Here is an 18519-nt window from a genome sequence, read left to right on the forward strand (position 1 = left end):
ACATTATATAACAATGTATGGGTCACTGCTGAGACTCGCTGAGCCAATCGCACTGCGACCCCAGCCTGCCTGGCGCGTTATACACATTATTACTGGAAGCAATGTGATCTTGGCTGGAGAGAAGAGGAGAAACTAATAAACATGGTGTCGGGTTACGTCATGTACATGTCTGCAGGCACTATAGTCTACAGGCCTCGGGGATAGCTGCAGGATCTGTTTACTGTTTGCGTGTGTGTATGTGTATGCCTGTCTGAGATGTTCCACACTATTTGATCTTTATTTAACCTTTGACCTCATTGAAAATAATCATGGACATAAAAGATTTTACATTCCACCAATGGAAAGGCAAAACGGTTTTTATTTCAGAGGTCTACAATACCACACAAGTAGCTGATCATTAGAAAGGTACATAAAATACCACATGATTCATGGGGTTGGAATGGAATAGTTTTAGACTATTTCTGAAGAAAGGAAAAGTGCTGAAAGGAATTTAGCTTGTTTCATTCTGGCTTTCTTTATATTTATCCAATATTTTTCAATTTACTCAGCCATGAAAGTCTGGCCCAAAATATGTTTTTCATGAGGATGTGACAAGGCAATAAAGTGTGAAAAGCGATCCAATTCACAAATAGTTTGGATGCAAATATACACATTTATTCAAATCTAGATACCAATGGCAAAAACAGCGATATACTCAAACTGTGATTAATTCTGAGGGGATTTTACCTAAATTAACAAAAAAACATTTGATTGTGATCATTTAAATAATTGATTCAACCTATTGATGCAGTCATTACATTGAATTATGTTTCACAGAAAATGTAACAATGTTAAGGAAATGTTTTGTTTTACCTGCATGCTGCACAGCCAATTATTTTCTACCACTTCCTTTGTTCTAGATCATTTGACTTTTGGGTCCACATTGAACTGAAATGTACTATATTTTTTACATTGCCTGTACACAGTCATTTTTCACAACAGTCGAAAATAGTCGACAGTCATTCCAACAAGGATATCCACAGACCACACGAGTGTGAATTTATTCATCTCACCCCGCGTCTTTAGTCTCTTTATCATCATTTTACAAGGAGGACACGTACATATACTACAGAGGTAGCTAGATTTGTATGTACTTGGCAAGTTTCTTTTTTGATGGCTAGCGCTGACAGCTTTGTTGACATCCTAACGTTTAGCTAGCCTGCATTGCTAGCTAACGTTAGTAGTTGCTACAGAAAATATGTGAATGAATGTAGCCTTGAATTTATCCTGTAAGTTAACTGCTGCTAGTGTCAGTTTTGCACATGATTAACCGCTGTCTGTCGAGTCCCGAGGGCTACACTGATCTTGTTGCTGCCCACGGGAGATCTCAATCGATCGAAGGCCCTCCATTCATGTCAACTCTGCCTCGGCTCGTGCCCTGAGATCAAGTTTAGAAAAGACTTGTTGTCACACTCTGATCTGTGTGTGTGCGTGCGTGCGTGTGTTTTTCTCTCAACAGAAGTGTGTGCTTACTGGAACTGAGGCAAAAGGAATAAAGCCTTGCTCATGAGGGATAGTGACTGGTGAGCAGAGAAGGACATCTATACTTCTCGATGTCTTCATTGAGAGAGAGAAAATCACATGCACATTTAGATCTGGTGTCAGGATCAAGCTAATAAACGCGGGGAATAGATGGCCTGCTCGGGGCATAGATGACCTGCTTGGGGTATAGATGGCCTGCTTGGGGAATAGATGGCCTGCTTGGGGAATAGATGGCCTGCTCGGGGCATAGATGACCTGCTCGGGGCATAGATGACCTGCTCGGGGCATAGATGACCTGCTCGGGGTATAGATGGCCTGCTTGGGGAATAGATGGCCTGCTTGGGGAATAGATGGCCTGCTCGGGGCATAGATGACCTGCTCGGGGTATAGATGGCCTGCTTGGGGAATATATTGCCTGCGTGGGGAATAGACGCCATGCTTGGGGGATATATTGCCTGCGTGGGGATTAGATGGCCTGCATGGGGAATAGATGGCCTGCTTGGGGAATAGATGGCCTGCTTGGGGAATAGATGGCCTGCTTGGGGAATAGATGGCCTGCTTGGGGAATAGATGGCATGCTTGGGGAATAGATGGCATGCTTGGGAAACAGATGGCATGCTTGGGAAACAAATGGCATGCTTGGGGAATAGATGGCATGCTTGGGGAATAGATGGCATGCTTGGGGAACATGACCTGCTTGGGAAACAGATGGCATGCTTGGGGAATAGATGGCATGCTTAGGGAATAGATGGCATGATTGGGGAATAGATGGCATGCTTGGGGAACATGACCTGCTTGGGAAACAGATGGCATGCTTGGGGAATATAGGCATGCTTGGGGAATAGATGGCATGCTTGGGGAATAGATGGCATGCTTGGGAAACAGATGAACTGCTTGGGGAATAGATGGCATGCTTGGGGAATAGATGGCATGCTTGGGGAATATAGGCATGCTTGGGGAATAGATGGCATGCTTGGGGAATATAGGCATGCTTGGGGAATAGATGGCATGCTTGGGGAATAGATGGCATGCTTGGGAAACAGATGACCTGCTTGGGGAATAGATGGCATGCTTGGGGAATAGATGGCATGCTTGGGAAACAAATGGCCTGCTTGGTGAATAGATGGCATGCTTGGGGAATAGATGGCATGCTTGGGAAACAGATGGCATGCTTGGGAAACAGATGGCCTGCTTGGGGAATAGATGGCCTGCTTGGGAAACAGATGGCCTGCTTGGGGAATAGATGGCATGCTTGGGGAATAGATGGCATGCTTGGGGAATAGATGGCATGCTTGGGGAATAGATGGCATGCGTGGGGAAACAGATGGCATGCTTGGGAAACAAATGGCCTGCTTGGGGAATAGATGGCCTGCTTGGGGAATAGATGGCATGCTTGGGAAACAGATGGCATGCTTGGGAAACAGATGGCCTGCGTGGGGAATAGATGGCATGCTTGGGGAATAGATGGCATGCGTGGGAAACAGTTGGCATGCTTGGGGAATAGATGGCATGCTTGGGGAATAGATGTCATGCTTGGGGAATAGATGGCATGCTTGGGGAATATATGTCATGCTTGGGGAATAGATGGCATGCTTGGGAAACAGATGGCCTGCTTGGGGAATATATGTCATGCTTGGGGAATATATGTCATGCTTGGGGAATAGATGGCCTGCTTGGGAAACAGATGGCCTGCTTGGGGAATAGATGGCCTGCTTGGGAAACAGATGGCCTGCTTGGGGAATAGATGGCATGCTTGGGAAACAGATGGCCTGCTTGGGAAACAGATGGCCTGCTTGGGAAACAGATGGCCTGCTTGGGAAACAGATGGCCTGCTTGGGGAATAGATGGCATGATTGGGGAATAGGTTTAATTTAGGCCTATTTATATCCCTCTTTACTTTAATGAGCTCTTAAAGTCTAAAATATTTCATTGAGGTAATATATTTTTGAATCTGTCATATAGTTACTTTTTTGTGGAAAGACTCCAAGGACATTTATTTTCCTTTGGCTTTACTCTTTACAGCTAGCTTATTAACTTCCCTTTTTCAGACATTTCTGGTGGTTGTTCTGTGAACGCTTGGCTGAAGCTGAAAAGCATCCACTCTGAGGCAGGGTCTGTGACGAGCCATCATGGGCCGCCTCACCATGGATCTGATTTCCAAATCCAGCTACCATTTGAAAGACAAGAGAAGCTACTCCCTCCCACAGTATCTCAAGAAACTCACTCACCTGATCTTCTAACAAGTACATAGTGGACATTGTAAGTACGATACTACAGTTACCAAAATTAATATAGGCCAGCTGTGTTTTGTTTCTGTGCGTCTCTCTTTTAGCTTCTAATGCGCAGGACGTTGGTGGCACCTTAATTGGGGAGAACGAGCTTGTGGTCATGGCTGGAGTGGAATAGGTGGAATGGTATGAAATACATCAAACACATGGTTTCCTTGTTGTTTGATGCCATTCCATTTGCTCCGTCCTCCCCTCAGCAGCCTCCAATGTTCTAATGGTAGGGAAATCGTCTTTGTTTGTGAACGTATGCGTTGCAGGAAGATCTCTCCATGTGCAGAAACAACGACATCACTCACGTAGATAACCTCTCCAACCCGCAGAAGCTCTCCAAGCTGTGAGTAGGAGCTTGTCCTATGTATCCAGTTTAAATGTTTGCCGTCTGTGCTAAAGCTTTGGCGATACATTCATCTGTTTTTGACTGTCTGTGTTCAAATGTCCATGTTTCTCCATTCGTGGGTGTTTGTGCATGTGTGTACATCTCAATCTTATGTTTGCGTATGTGTGCGTGTCTCTCTCTGTGCCATATCAGCTACCTGGAGGGAAACAGCATCACGGTGGTGGTGGGGGGGGGTTAGAGGAGCTGAAGGAGCTCTACCTGGAGGGAAACAGCATCACGTGGTGGGGGGTTAGAGGAGCTGAAGGAGCTCTACCTGGAGCTCTACCTAGAGAAACAGGAAACTGCATCACGTGGTGGGGGGTTAGAGGAGCTGAAGGAGCTGAAGGAGCTCTACCTAGAGGGAAACAGCATCATGGTGGTGGGGGGTTAGAGGAGCTGAAGGAGCTCTACCTGGAGGGAAACAGCATCACGGTGGTGGTGAAGGAGGGGGGGTTAGAGGAGCTGAAGGAGCTCTACCTGGAGGGAAACAGCATCACGGTGGTGGTGGGGGGGGTAGAGGAGCTGAAGGAGCTCTACCTGGAGGGAAACAGCATCATGGTGGTGGGGGGGGGTTAGAGGATCTGAAGGAGCTCTACCTAGAGGGAAACAGCATCATGGTGGTGGGGGGGTTAGGGGAGCTAAAGGAGCTCTACCTAGAGGGCCAGAGACTGCCCAGTAGGGAGAAGCTACTCTTTGACCCCAGGACTTTCTTCTCCCTCGCTGTAAGACCCAATAACAAACCAACTGGGATTGTAAATAAGATTGTTTTAGCTCATTTCACACCACAATTGACTATTTAAATGCAGGTTGTGCCTGTGCACCAGGATTCCACCATTGATCTAATGTTGCTCTTTATCGGTGATGTCATAATTTCCATCTCTGCGCAATCAGACCATATGTATATGTTCACAATCTGCATTATGTCCTTGTCTGGAAATGGTCTCTCAGATTTCCATAAGGAAACTGGTCCCTGTAAAAGCGGTATTGTGCTGAGTTTGATGATGTTAAAGAGAGCTCTGTGGCACTTTCTGGTCTCACAGATCAACCAGGGCTGTTTACTCCTTAGACTCTGGTTAAACAAACTGCAAATCTCACATTCTTGTTTATTTTGATAATTAAAGAAATTGCAGCGCAAATGTAAGAGCTCCAGCTTTTTATCAATGCTTCCAGGAACTAAAACTAAGATGAATACCAAATTTGGACAGGCGTATTTAATACAACAGCATTTAATAGAACCAAAGCAATCTATTGAACCATTTTACAGTGTTAATCAAGGATCAATAATATATACTGGTTATAAATATTATTTAAGTAGTTGTTCAAATGTTTTGCCATTGTATTTACAAAGTAGATGATCTTTGCAGGAATCTTTAGGTGTCATGAATATCAACAGGAACAACATAGATGATGTCAGAGATCTTGCCATTCTAGAGAAACACACTTTGCTGCAGACAACCAGCTACAGGACATGCAGGTATGTTTCCTCATGAAAGCACTACTACTGATGGAACTAATACCAGTTGCCACTTACTCTACTCTTTACCAACGTGACAAAAGTGTAAACTGTGAGAATGTTGTGCGATCAAAACAATGACCCACATCACAGCAACTATGCGTGGCGTTGTGTATCAAAATCAACATGCTCGCTTTAAGCGGATCAGGGTAACATGAACATAGCAGCACTGCCCTCTGTAAGTGATGTGTGAAATGATATGGAGAGCAGAGTGCTAAAGAACCAAATCCTGCAAATCCCGCCAGAGGTTCCCAGTCTCTGCGACTCGCACAGGGTCAGAATTATTCAACAAATCAGCGGCCTGGTCCCCCAGGACTGCCCTCGCTGACAGCTTTAAAACAAGCGCAAGTTTCTCTCCTTTCTTAGGAGGCTGATTTTTCCTATTTCTCTGTGAGTCCAGCATTTGATACCTCCCCAGCAGTACCACTGAACTTGATGGGAGATTCATTAAAAGCAAAGATATGGTTTCTGCTCGCTGTGTTGACCTTGAAAAACGACCTGCTGTGCGTTCCTGAGGCTCCACTGAGGTATTTAAAAAAAAAAATCTCTCTCTTTATGGATCTGAAAGGTTTGATGGCTGAATTCTTTTAAAAAGCCATTTTTTGATCCACACTATAATGTCACTTTGGGACATTGAAAGCACACTGTTAGCGTGGGTAACACAGCCCTCTGCAGGTAATTGCTGTACATGTGTCAGAGGGAGCTTTCATGTTCTCATATTTAGTGGATATCTCCTTTAATTTATACAACCCCTCTGCCACTATTGATCCTGCAAAGACAGCACCATGAAGGATCAATCCCTCCTTCAGCCCAGTGTGGTCAGAATCCCCAGGAAGCATTATGGATTTTTAAAATAGATTATGACAGGCAGTCAGCCAGGGTGACAAATGGGCTGGTATCTACCGAGGCTGTTAGCACTGCACGAGGACCAGAGAGGATGGGGGAAGCGAAGTGCTGGTCAAATACAGGTTCATAACTGGCCAATCATTAAGTCCAGTGAGGAACCAGGGCCCAGCAGCCCAGCACAGTGCTCATCCAGCCTGGGCTGTTCTAGTCTTCGCGCCCCCGCGTGGGGGCAATTTGGCGCTGGGCCGCTCCTCGCCAGGGCCCTTGTGAGTGACGGCCATGACACGATCATTTATCAAAGCCTGGGAGCGCGCTGCGCCGAGGGGTCCCCTCTGAACTGATTGCAGCGCGGGCTAGAAAAGTGGAAGCGCTTTGACCGAGACAGGAAGGCAATGAACAATCAGAGCGTGTCCAGAGAGTATTCATATTTCCAGGCTTGGATTAATGTGCCTTTAGATAAACATACACTGCGGGGCAGGCAACACGCTTATTAGTCACATGACACCAGCGACTGTTTATTAAAACAAGCTGATGTGTTGTTTGCACCTTTGCTCTTGGCAGGACAACCTTTGAATCGTGTTGTTGTTTTTGCTGATAGTATGACTTTCCCACTGGAGAGTGGTTTGTGTGGTTTGTTGATTACATTCATTGTTTGACTTCTTATACATGGTTGAATTTACAGTCTGTAGATGCATTATAAATGGATACTTTCGAGTCCTCCATATTCACTTCCTCAAAGGTTGAAGTGCCACTTTGTTTCCACAAATCACCTATCCCTTTACTGGTAAGATAATTTACTGTTATGTCTTTATGACCGGACAGATCACCTATCCCTTTACCGATAAGATAATGTACTGTTATATCTTTATGACCGGACAGATCACCTATCCCTTTACTGGTAAGATAATGTACTGTTATATCCAGATCACTATCCCTTTACTGGTAAGATAATGTACTGTTATATCCAGATCACTATCCCTTTACCGATAAGATAATGTACTGTTATATCTTTATGACCGGACAGATCACCTATCCCTTTACTGGTAAGATAATGTACTGTTATATCCAGATCACTATCCCTTTACCGATAAGATAATGTACTGTTATATCCAGATCACTATCCCTTTACCGATAAGATAATGTACTGTTATATCTTTATGACCGGACAGATCACCTATCCCTTTACTGGTAAGATAATGTACTGTTATATCCAGATCACTATCCCTTTACCGATAAGATAATGTACTGTTATATCCAGATCACTATCCCTTTACTGGTAAGATAATTTACTGTTATATCCAGATCACTATCCCTTTACTGATAAGATAATGTACTGTTATATCCAGATCACTATCCCTTTACTGATAAGATAATGTACTGTTATATCCAGATCACTATCCCTTTACTGGTAAGATAATTTACTGTTATATCTTTATGACCGGACAGATCACCTATCCCTTTACCGATAAGATAATGTACTGTTATATATTTTTGCATCCTTCTGATAATAGAGACATACAGAACAAATATTTCAACCTCCATATTATTGACAGCCGTAATGAAGAACCTCTTATTACAAATATTTAAGAGACACTCACTTTGTCAGAACTTTAAAAAGTTAATATCCCATGTTACCGCCATACAATTTTCCACCGCACCGCAGTCCCTACTTTGGTCCTGTTGTGTGTGTCCGAAGTATTGTCAGAACTGTGACATGGTGTGTGTGTGTGACTTTGTTTGTGTTGCATCAGACTTCCACATGGGCCCCCATCCTTCATACAACTATAACTACGGCAACACCCGTGGCAAGAAGAATCCTTTGGAGGGGGCGACCCAGCAGGAAGGTCCACTTGGAACACTCACAACTGGACAGTGCAGCAATGAGGTACCGTAACAATCTACAGTGGGGCAAAAAAGTATTTAGTCAGCCACCAATTGTGCAAGTTCTCCCACTTAAAAAGATGAGAGAGGCCTGTAATTTTCATCATAGGTACACATCAACTATGACAGACAAAATGAGGGAAAATAATCCAGAAAATCACATTGTAGGATTTTTAATGAATTTATTTGCAAATTATGGTGGAAAATAAGTATTTGGTCACCTACAAACAAGCAAGATTTCTGGCTCTCACAGACCTGTAACTTCTTCTTTAAGAGGCTCCTCTGTCCTCCACTCGTTACCTGTATTAATGGCACCTGTTTGAACTTGTTATCAGTATAAAAGACACCTGTCCACAACCTCAAACAGTTACACTCCAAACTCCACTATGGCCAAGACCAAAGAGCTGTCAAAGGACACCAGAAACAAAATTGTAGACCTGCACCAGGCTGGGAAGACTGAATCTGCAATAGGTAAGCAGCTTGGTTTGAAGAAATCAACTGTGGGAGCATTTATTAGGAAATGGAAGACATACAAGACCACTGACAATCTCCCTCGATCTGGGGCTCCACGCAAGATCTCACCCCGTGGGGTCAAAATGATCACAAGAACGGTGAGCAAAAATCCCAGGACCACACGGGGGGACCTAGTGAATGACCTGCAGAGAGCTGGGACCAAAGTAACAAAGCCTACCATCAGTAACACACTACGCCGCCAGGGACTCAAATCCTGCAGTGCCAGACGTGTCCACCTTCTTAAGCCAGTACATGTCCAGGCCCGTCGGAAGTTTGCTAGAGAGCATTTGGATGATCCAGAAGAAGATTGGGAGAATGTCATATGGTCAGATGAAACCAAAATAGAACTTTTTGGTAAAAACTCAACTCGTTGTGTTTGGAGGACAAAGAATGCTGAGTTGCATCCAAGGAACACCATACCTACTGTGAGGCATGGGGGTGGAAACATCATGCTTTGGGGCTGTTTTTCTGCAAAGGGACCAGGACGACTGATCCGTGTAAAGGAAAGAATGAATGGGGCCATGTATCGTGAGATTTTGAGTGAAAACCTCCTTCCATCAGCAAGGGCATTGAAGATGAAACGTGGCTGGGTCTTTCAGCATGACAATGATCCCAAACACACCACCCGGGCAACGAAGGAGTGGCTTTGTAAGAAGCATTTCAAGGTCCTGGAGTGGCCTAGCCAGTCTCCAGATCTCAACCCCATAGAAAATCTTTGGAGGGAGTTGAAAGTCTGTGTTGCCCAGCAACAGCCCCAAAACATCACTGCTCTAGAGGAGATCTGCATGGAGGAATGGGCCAAAATACCAGCAACAGTGTGTGAAAACCTTGTGAAGACTTACAGAAAACATTTGACCTCTGTCATTGCCAACAAAGGGTATATAACAAAGTATTGAGATAAACTTTTGTTATTGACCAAATGCTTATTTTCCACCATAATTTGCAAATAAATTCATTAAAAATCCTACAATGGGATTTTCTGGATTTTTTTTCTCATTTGCCTATAGTATAGTTGAAGTGTACCTATGATGAAACTTACAGGCCTCTCTCATCTTTTTAAGTGGGAGAACTTGCACAATTGGTGGCTGACTAAATACTTTTTTGCCCCACTGTATATTCCTATCATCCATATGAAACATTCATGAAAAAGAGATTGAACGAGTCAAAAACTTGCTGGATGTTGCATATTTATTAAAGGTCCAATGCAGTCGTTTAAAAATAAATAAATAAATCTCAAAATCATTTCTGGGGAACAATTTAAGTACCTTACTGTGTTTGTTTGTAAATGTAAAAGTAAAATGGTCAAAAAGAAACAAAAATGGCCTTTAAAAGGGGAAACAGTACAGTAGTGGAAAAGTAGGAAGATAAAGTGGCAGCAGCAGCAAAGGTTTCAGATCAAGATATCATCATTGCCTGTCACCAATACAATCAATTAAATGGTCTCTTTGGTCATTTATTAGTAACGTTTTTTAATACATCCATATGGGACACAAACAGTCAGTGTTTTTAGACCGTTCAATATACAGATTTAGAATACAGTGGCTCTTCCCACCCATGTTTGATAATTGATTAATTTCTTCATTCATTCATACAAAAATGAGAGCCAAATGTATGTTTGAATAAGAACATGTATTTAGTTGGTATAAGTGATTTAAACATCAACATGTTTCACTTAACTGTTTGTTTCCTTTTGTATACATGCTTGACGAATGGCCTGCTATTTGTCCAAAAAAAAATAAATGTAGCGAATAAACACTTTTCTTCCCTGCGGTCGGTCTGGGGTTGACCATCAGTACAATATAAAAAAGTTCATACAGTGGCTTTCTCTTTAATATACATTGCTTGATACTTTTTCATACCATATCCCACTTAAACATATCCCACTTATACAACATTAAAGAGGTTGATGATCACTTACTGGTCAGCTTTCTCTCGGTTCTCCCAGGCCACGGAACCTGAAGAAAATCTGACATGCCAGCTCCGCTAACACACACACACTCTGATGACCCTCTCACGTCTGACCCTTACCTTGTACACAGCACATGGCCTAACACTGCTGTCGTCACACATCAGGAGCAGACCTGACCCCTGAAAAGCTCACTAGGAAGGAGTCTACTGTTAGTGACTGATGGACTGTGGTAGAGGCACTTTATGCATGATACTGTATATCTACTACCTGCACTCTTTGCCCAGGGCAATGGAGTCTATTGAAATTATACTCGCCAATATTTGCCCTGTTGAAAAGTGACAAAAATTATTATGTTTTATGTTGTGCAGTGTAAATAAAGGTAATTTCGTTTTTTAAATATTTTGTACATCAATGATAGTTGGTTTTGCCTGTTTGTTGTGTGTACCTAAGTGTACTTGATAAGAATGTTTAAAATACCTGGATTTTGGAGTGTAAGATTTTAGAGTGTGATGTGTTTATTTATGAATTCCCCTGAATGCCAAAGAAGGGTGTTTTCCTATGGTGTGTCCATGCTGGAAAGTCTCAATTTCACTTTATAATTTTTTTAAATTGGATTTTCAAATAACATCACCAATTTGGGAAGTTATATCCCATAACTCTATATCGAATAAATCCACATAAATCCAATCTGAATTTGTTTTATTCCAAATAAATCACTTGGAATAGCTTCAATTTGAGTTGTTACTATCTGGTGTCTTTGGCAGTCTATTGTGTCTGTTCCTGTTGTGTAAAGGGCATGTTTTGTGGGACACCGACGGTATGTAATGATGTCAGATAAATAAATAAATAACTAGGCAGGTCAGAACAAATTATTATTTACAATGACGGCCTATACCGGTCCAACCTGGATGACGCTGGGCCAATTGTGTGCTGCCCTATGTTTTCGAACCAGGGTGTCTGTAGTGACGCCTCTAGCACAGTACCTTAGACCGCTGCGCCACTCGGGAGATATGTACTTGATTGCGCACCATTGTCATTTTATACGATTATTGTATAATAAATGGTGAATGTTTTCATTTCAACAGAAGCCTTGGTTAATTGATCAACACTTGACAACACAAAACAAAAAAAGTAATTTTAGAGCATCACATTTTATTCTTCACATGCTTCGTGAACAACAGTGAAATGCTTACTAACGGGCCCTTCCCAACAATGCAGAGAGAAAATAGAGAAATAATAGAAAAATAATAACACGCAATAATAAAAGTTTTAATAAATACACAATGAGTAAAGATAACGTGGCTATATACATGAGGTACCAGTACCGAGTAGAGGCGCAGGGGTACGAGGTAATTGAGGTAGATATGCACTGTACATATAATAAAGTGAGAGCTAGTTAACAGTATTGCAGCAACGGTTGTGATGAGTAAAAAAATGTGCAAACGGGGTCAATGAAGGTAGTCTGGGAAGCTGTTTGGTTAACGATTTAACTAACTATTTAGCAGCCTTGTGTCTTCGGGTAGAAGCTGTTCAGGGTCCTGTTGGTTCCATTCGTGCATCGGTACCGCATGCTGTGCGGTAGCAAAGGACATATTAATTGCATATTGCCTGCAGTCCCTCTCTCATAATGTGGAAATAATCCGCCAACACAACACAGCCAACACAACAAATCCTCGCCGAGTTAGGAGTAATATTGGGTTGGTTATTGTATGCTATAAGTCCCTGTCTAAATTCCCTCCGCAAGTCTAAATGGGCTTTTTAAAGTATGTCGAAGTATAACCCCTGAAAGATGTGGGGTAATTAGGGAACGAAGCTTACTTAACCCTTTTTGCTCTGCCTCATAATTAGTGGTCCTCCCCGAAGCAATTCTGTTACTCCATCCTAACAAAAATAATGTTTATTAAGAACCGTCTAAGGATATAGCCTATATTATGAATAATTGCAATCATTCATTTGCCGACATCGACGTTTGCGGACCATGGAAATCAGTGATTAATTTATGTGTCGCAAGTATTTCCTCATGTAGGCCTGTGTTGATTGCATTGTTCAAAGTTTGTTTATTAGCCCTAGCTGTTTCATGGAAATCAGACTATTTTTCTACCTGCAACTCAAGGCACCCTGGCAATTAGTCAATTTTGCATATCACCTTACCCTCTAGTCATCTTGTCATCATGGTCTGCTGCAACCATTGGCGTCTGCAACATTAGCACCAAAATATTAGGGACTGTTTATTTGGGCATGTACCTGATATAGCCCCCTTGAAGCCTTTAGAAAGCAAAGCAGTGACCGAGCACTTGGGTAGAAAGGCAGGTATACCAGTTGACGACCCATATCAACGTAATAATACAGATGTCCTGTCTTTATTGACGTGGCCATAATATGACAAAAATACATGGTTTGCTCACATATGGTTTTGAGAGAAGTACCGTCCCCAAAATGGTGTTCGCTAGAAAAAATGCTGCCTCTGGTGTTGAAAAGGGGGTCACTCCTCTCTCCCCTCTGACACAAACAAGTTGTGAAAGGGAAAGAGCAGAGTCTCTCCCACTGCCAGGCAGTCTTAAGGGCTTATGATTAATTACTCCGGAGTCTAAGAGTTGTCAGCTCTTTGGGTATCCAATAAATTAGAAGCTCCTGAGAGTTTTAAGCACACACTCAGGTGAGCACGCAAAAACGCGGACCACTGCGCACCTTTTTCCGCGGCCGCGCCTCTTTATAAAGATTATCTGTACTTGGAGCGGCAGGGCTACTTTTCTCCACGTACTGTAGCAGCAGTGGAGTCTGTGTGGTGCACGATACCTCTCTGCATTGCCTTGATGTCGTTACTTAAGGCGGCGTTTTTGGGGAAATTTTAAGGTAAGTTCTCCTTATTTTCATAGACGACATGGCTTGGAATACATTCAAAGTAATATTACTTTCAGAGGGTTATGAGGTGTTTTGATTTCTTGATAACAGCATCAAGCACAGTCAGTTATGTAAACATATGTAATGATGGTGATGGAACGTGCACGATAATTGGTATTATTTACACGAGTCTGCACCACATCAAATAATGATGCAACTGCCATAGAACTATTTATTATATGTTTCCCGTTCTCATGTCAAATTAAACTTGGAAAAGCAGCCTTCTTAGGTCAAGGTTAACACATGTGGGTCTCAGTATGATTATTTTTCAAATGCTTTATTGCAATAATTAAGGAACAATAACATGTGATTATATTTACTTTGATATTTGATTGACATTCTTCACAACAACGTAGTAATGTTTTTATGACATGTTGATTAAGTACATGTTGCCAATATGCGTAATGAATGCTTTATATGGGTATTGCAAATGTAAGTTTACTCAATAGGCCTAATTGGATACAGAATTTGTTGCACTACTATTTTAGCATTAATCTTTTTCAAAATGCCTAAATACTCAACGGCGTGTTTATACACAAGTTAAAAATGCGCACAGTTCAAGACAAGGGTGAGGATTTGATATGCCTGCCTTCATTTATGTTCAACAACTAACTTGGCCTGTTGCAGATCATTTCAATGCATTTGCGCACACTGGTCAATAGACCTACATAAACTTGTACTATATCTGTAGGATAATGTAGGCATATTATAAAATATGAAATACATAACTTTTTTTTGGTTCAATTACAGTCTTGGCATTTTCAGTTTGTTTATGTAATTAATAGGCAAGTGAAAATGTACATTCATCAACAAGACATATGTTACCCGTCAGGTTTATAAGTGCTCCCTATATGGTTGGAAGACAGACGATACGCATGGATAGTGGAAATGGCCCAGTGACAGTTATGGATGAGAGTCCCACATCTAGCCCCAGCTCCAGCCCCAGTCCTGACATGCTGACCACCGACAGTCGGCGTCCGGAGGCCCTGCATCACTCCAGGGTGGTCCAGGCCGGTGGGCTCGGTGGCAGAGGGCGACCGGCAGCAGCCAACGCAGCACGGGAGAGGAGTCGAGTGCAGACCCTGAGAAGCGCATTCCTGGAGCTACAGAGGACTCTTCCGTCGGTGCCACCGGACACAAAACTGTCCAAGCTCGACGTGTTGATTTTGGCCACCACGTATATTGCCCATCTGACTCGGACCTTGCAAGAGGAGGGGATGGAGGAGGGAGAGAGCAATAGACAAACAGAGGCCTTACACTCGCTGAAAGGTGAAGGTTACCTGCACCCTGTGAAAGTAAGTAGGCCCAACACATTTTGACGTTGAATTGATATCGAAATTCCATTTGAAACTAACCTGACAAAGTGTGTGATAATTGTGTCTCAGCTCTATTCGATATACCACGTGATAGAAGAAAAAAAACATGATAATAAAAAAAAATATTTGGCTAACAATTATCAATCATACATGCATAAAATGCATTTAGCCATCATTGCACAACTTTTTATATTACACAGATCTTTAAAATGAGTAGGCTTCCTATTATGTTTAATACAATTATACAGAGAGGGATGGCTATTATTGGTAATTGAAAGCACCAATTTGCACCATAAATTGTGTAAAATTAAACATTTAAATTAATATATTGCTTAACGTATGTGTGTTCAACTGAAGAATTACTTAAAATAAACTTAGCAACATATTTGTTTCTTCATTTATTAATTATATTTTCAGGTGCATTGAAATCAGTTAACTGCACTCACTAAATAATTTGTTATCTTTTTATCTTAACAGAAGTGGCCAATGCGATCCAGGTTATACGTCGGCGCCAGCGGTCAGTTTCTGAACAATTCAAAACAGACAGAAAATCAAGGCGCATCGTCGTCGACCTCGCAGACATAAATCTATCCACTGCATAAGGGACTTCTAATTCAGACGACCATTAATTAGTAAGACTCTTTCAGCTAAATCCACCAATGCGGACTTATGAAATGGACAGCAGATTCGTCGTCTGACAGTGCTTATTATTTTTATTTATCAAACAACTGAAGTCTCTGCTTTCGACTTCAGTATTTTCATGTAAAGGAGACAGTCACGACTCTTTCAATAGTAGGAACACATTGTAAATTAATATATTATGTGATTATGTATATAAAATCTGAGAAAGCCTGAATATTGTTGCTCTTATTTTGGCCATGCTGTGTTTCTGCTCTGCTTTCTGCTGTTCTGTGCCTGTTGGAGATATTAACGTGTGTATACTTTTTAGAAATTCCGTGTCTGGTGAAATGAACATTTGCACTAAATGCATGTGTGAATAACTTAACATCTGTCATGTGAAGTGATCTGTCAGAATCTCAAAAGTGGTAGGAGCCTCTTCATCTTCATCAGTTTTTTGATAATGACTTGAGGAATAGAAATAAGACATGTCTCCCATTCCATCGGTTGTAAATAAGTTTACTGAGATGTATTTGTTCTAAGTGGCCTAAATAATCATGTTCTGTCATTTAAGTCCAGCTTTATCTCTTAACAATCAAGAGGGGTTCCATTTGATTATTTGCATGAAAAGGGAATTATGAGTTGACATTCATTTTTTTGCAGTCAGATATATATTTTACACAAATGCACAATTTTGCAACCACAACAAACTCCTAATTACAATAAATGTTAATGCATTTCAAGGCACATATTGTGGAATGGGCCCTAAGTGTATTCAAAATGGTAGTGACTCGTTCAGTGTGGTGTATAGTGTGTCCAGATGCCGAATTCAAAACAATGGGAACTGGGAACGCGGAAATCTCTGAATTCCGACTTCAGTGTGTTCAAAACAACTGGGAACTCGGAAAAAAACTAGCTCTGACTGGGAAATCGATTTGAACGTCATCCAATTCCGAATTCCAACTCGGGAGGTCGGGCCTTTTCTAGAGCTCGGACTTCCCGAGCTGAAGATCACTGAAGTCATGATTTGACCTCCCAGTTGTTTTGAACTCGGCAAGAGGACACTTCTATTAAAGGGAATGTTCGGGATTTGGGCAATTAATTTTAAAAAATGTATCTACTTCCCGAGAGTCAGATGAACTGGATATAATTTTTATGTCTCTGTGTTCAGTTTTAAGTAAGCTGCCAACTACCGTGAGCGCAATCGCTAACTACTGGAAGTCTATGGGAACAGCTAGTAGGGGAAATCTATAAAGGGCCTCATTGCCAAAATCCCAAACTATCCCGTTTAACTATAGCATAACTTTTGAGAATTTTAGCTTTATGAAGTTGATATCGAATGTTCAGAGATCAATTTTATGTAGGCTACTCAGACACTGTTACACTTCTGAAATGTGCAAATTGGAAACTTAGCACAATATTCAAAAGAAAAACTGATAGTTATGGTTTTAAAGGCCCAGTGGAGTAAAACAATTGATTTCCCTGTGTTTCATATACAATCAGTAGCCAGTTTATTAGGTACACTCATCTATACTGAACAAAAATATAAACACAACATGTAAAGTGTTGGCCCCATGTTTCATGAGCTGAAATAAAAGATCCCAGAAAATGTCCATTCCTATCAAATTTTGTGCACCAATTTGTTTACATCCCTGTTAGTGAGCATTTCTCTTTTGCCAAGATAATCTATTCACCTGACAGGTGTGGCATATCAAGAAGCTGATTAAACAGCATGCACATCACACAGGTGCACCTTGTGCTGTGGATTTTTTTTTAAACAACACAAATGTGCAGTTGTCACAACACGATGCCACAGATGTCTCAAGTTGAGGGAGCGTGGAATTGGCATGCTGACTGCAGGAATATCCACCAGAGCTGTTGCCAGATAAGTCAATGTTCATTTCTCTCTGTCGTTTTGGAGAATTTAGAAGTACGTCCAACCGGCCTCACAACCTCAGACCACGTGTAACCTCGCCTGTGTGATCGTCTGAGATTAGCCATCCAGACAGCTGATGAAACATGTCTGTAATAAAGCCCTTTTGTGGTGAAAAACTCATTCTGACTGGCTGGGCCTGGCTCCCCAGTGGGTGGGCCTATTCCCTCCCAGGCCAACCCATGGCTGCACCCCTGCCCAGTCAAGTGAAATCTTTACTGTTGCCAAGATAATCCATCCACCTGACAGGTGTGGCATATTAAGGAGCTGATTAAACTGCATGATCATTACACAGGTGCACCTTGTGTTGGGATAAGATTTTTTTAATGCAGTTGTCACAGCACAGTGCCACAGATGTCTCAAGTTTTGAGGGAGTGTGCAATTGGCATGCAGACTGCAGGAATGTCCACCAGAACTGTTGCCAGAGAATTTAATGTTAATTTCTCTACCATAAACCACCTCCAATGTCGTTTTAGAGAATTTGGCAGTATGTACAACCACAGACCACGTGTAACCACGCCAGCCCAGGAACTCCACATTCAGCTTCTTCGCCTGCAGGATTGTCTGAGAACAGCCACCCGGACTGCTGATGAAACTGAGGAGTATTTCTGTCTGTAATAAAGCCCTTTAGTGAGGAAAAAAATCATTCTGATTGGCCTATGCCCTCCCATGGCTGCGTCCCTGCCAAATCATGTGAAATCCATAGATTTATTTCAATTGACTGATTTCAAGTTAATGTCACATGCACAAGTACAGTGAAATGCCTTTCTTGCAAACTCAAAACCCCAAAATGCAATAATCAGTAACAATGTAATACTAGAAAAAAACAGGAGAAGAACTGTAACTCAGTAAAATCATTGGAATTGTTGCATGTTACATTTATATATTTTGTCAGTATACTATC

The 18519-nt window shown here is 41.9% G+C and overlaps 1 protein-coding gene across 3 annotated transcripts; it reads left to right on the forward strand.

Annotated features, from left to right (window-relative positions):
• Positions 1–911: 911 nt before the first annotated feature.
• Positions 912–17262, forward strand: LOC112233606 (transcription factor 24-like). 3 transcript variants are annotated; one of them, XM_042308865.1, is made up of 8 exons: positions 912–1113; positions 1499–1562; positions 3570–3780; positions 4067–4143; positions 5550–5659; positions 8296–8429; positions 14581–15043; positions 15542–17262. In XM_042308865.1, the coding sequence occupies exons 5-8, from the start codon at positions 5654–5656 to the stop codon at positions 15647–15649; spliced, it is 711 nt and encodes a 236-aa protein (XP_042164799.1). In that variant the 5' UTR covers positions 912–1113; positions 1499–1562; positions 3570–3780; positions 4067–4143; positions 5550–5653; the 3' UTR covers positions 15650–17262. The 3 variants fall into 3 exon arrangements, with proteins under 3 accessions (XP_042164799.1, XP_042164800.1, XP_042164801.1); XM_042308866.1 differs by lacking the exon at positions 1499–1562; XM_042308867.1 differs by lacking the exons at positions 912–1113; positions 1499–1562; positions 3570–3780 and adding an exon at positions 3787–3935.
• Positions 17263–18519: the final 1257 nt, after the last annotated feature.

Source organism: Oncorhynchus tshawytscha, linkage group LG29, assembly GCF_018296145.1.
Source record: "Oncorhynchus tshawytscha isolate Ot180627B linkage group LG29, Otsh_v2.0, whole genome shotgun sequence".
Classification (NCBI taxonomy): Eukaryota; Metazoa; Chordata; class Actinopteri; order Salmoniformes; family Salmonidae; genus Oncorhynchus; species Oncorhynchus tshawytscha.

What these genes read in the sequence shown, in the direction of transcription:
- LOC112233606 (XM_042308865.1), top strand. An exon ending in CTGGACAGTGCAGCAATGAG is followed by an intron (nt 8,430 to 14,580) that starts GTACCGTAACAA and finishes GTTACCCGTCAG; the next exon opens with GTTTATAAGTGCTCCCTATA. An exon ending in GTTACCTGCACCCTGTGAAA is followed by an intron (nt 15,044 to 15,541) that starts GTAAGTAGGCCC and finishes TTATCTTAACAG; the next exon opens with AAGTGGCCAATGCGATCCAG.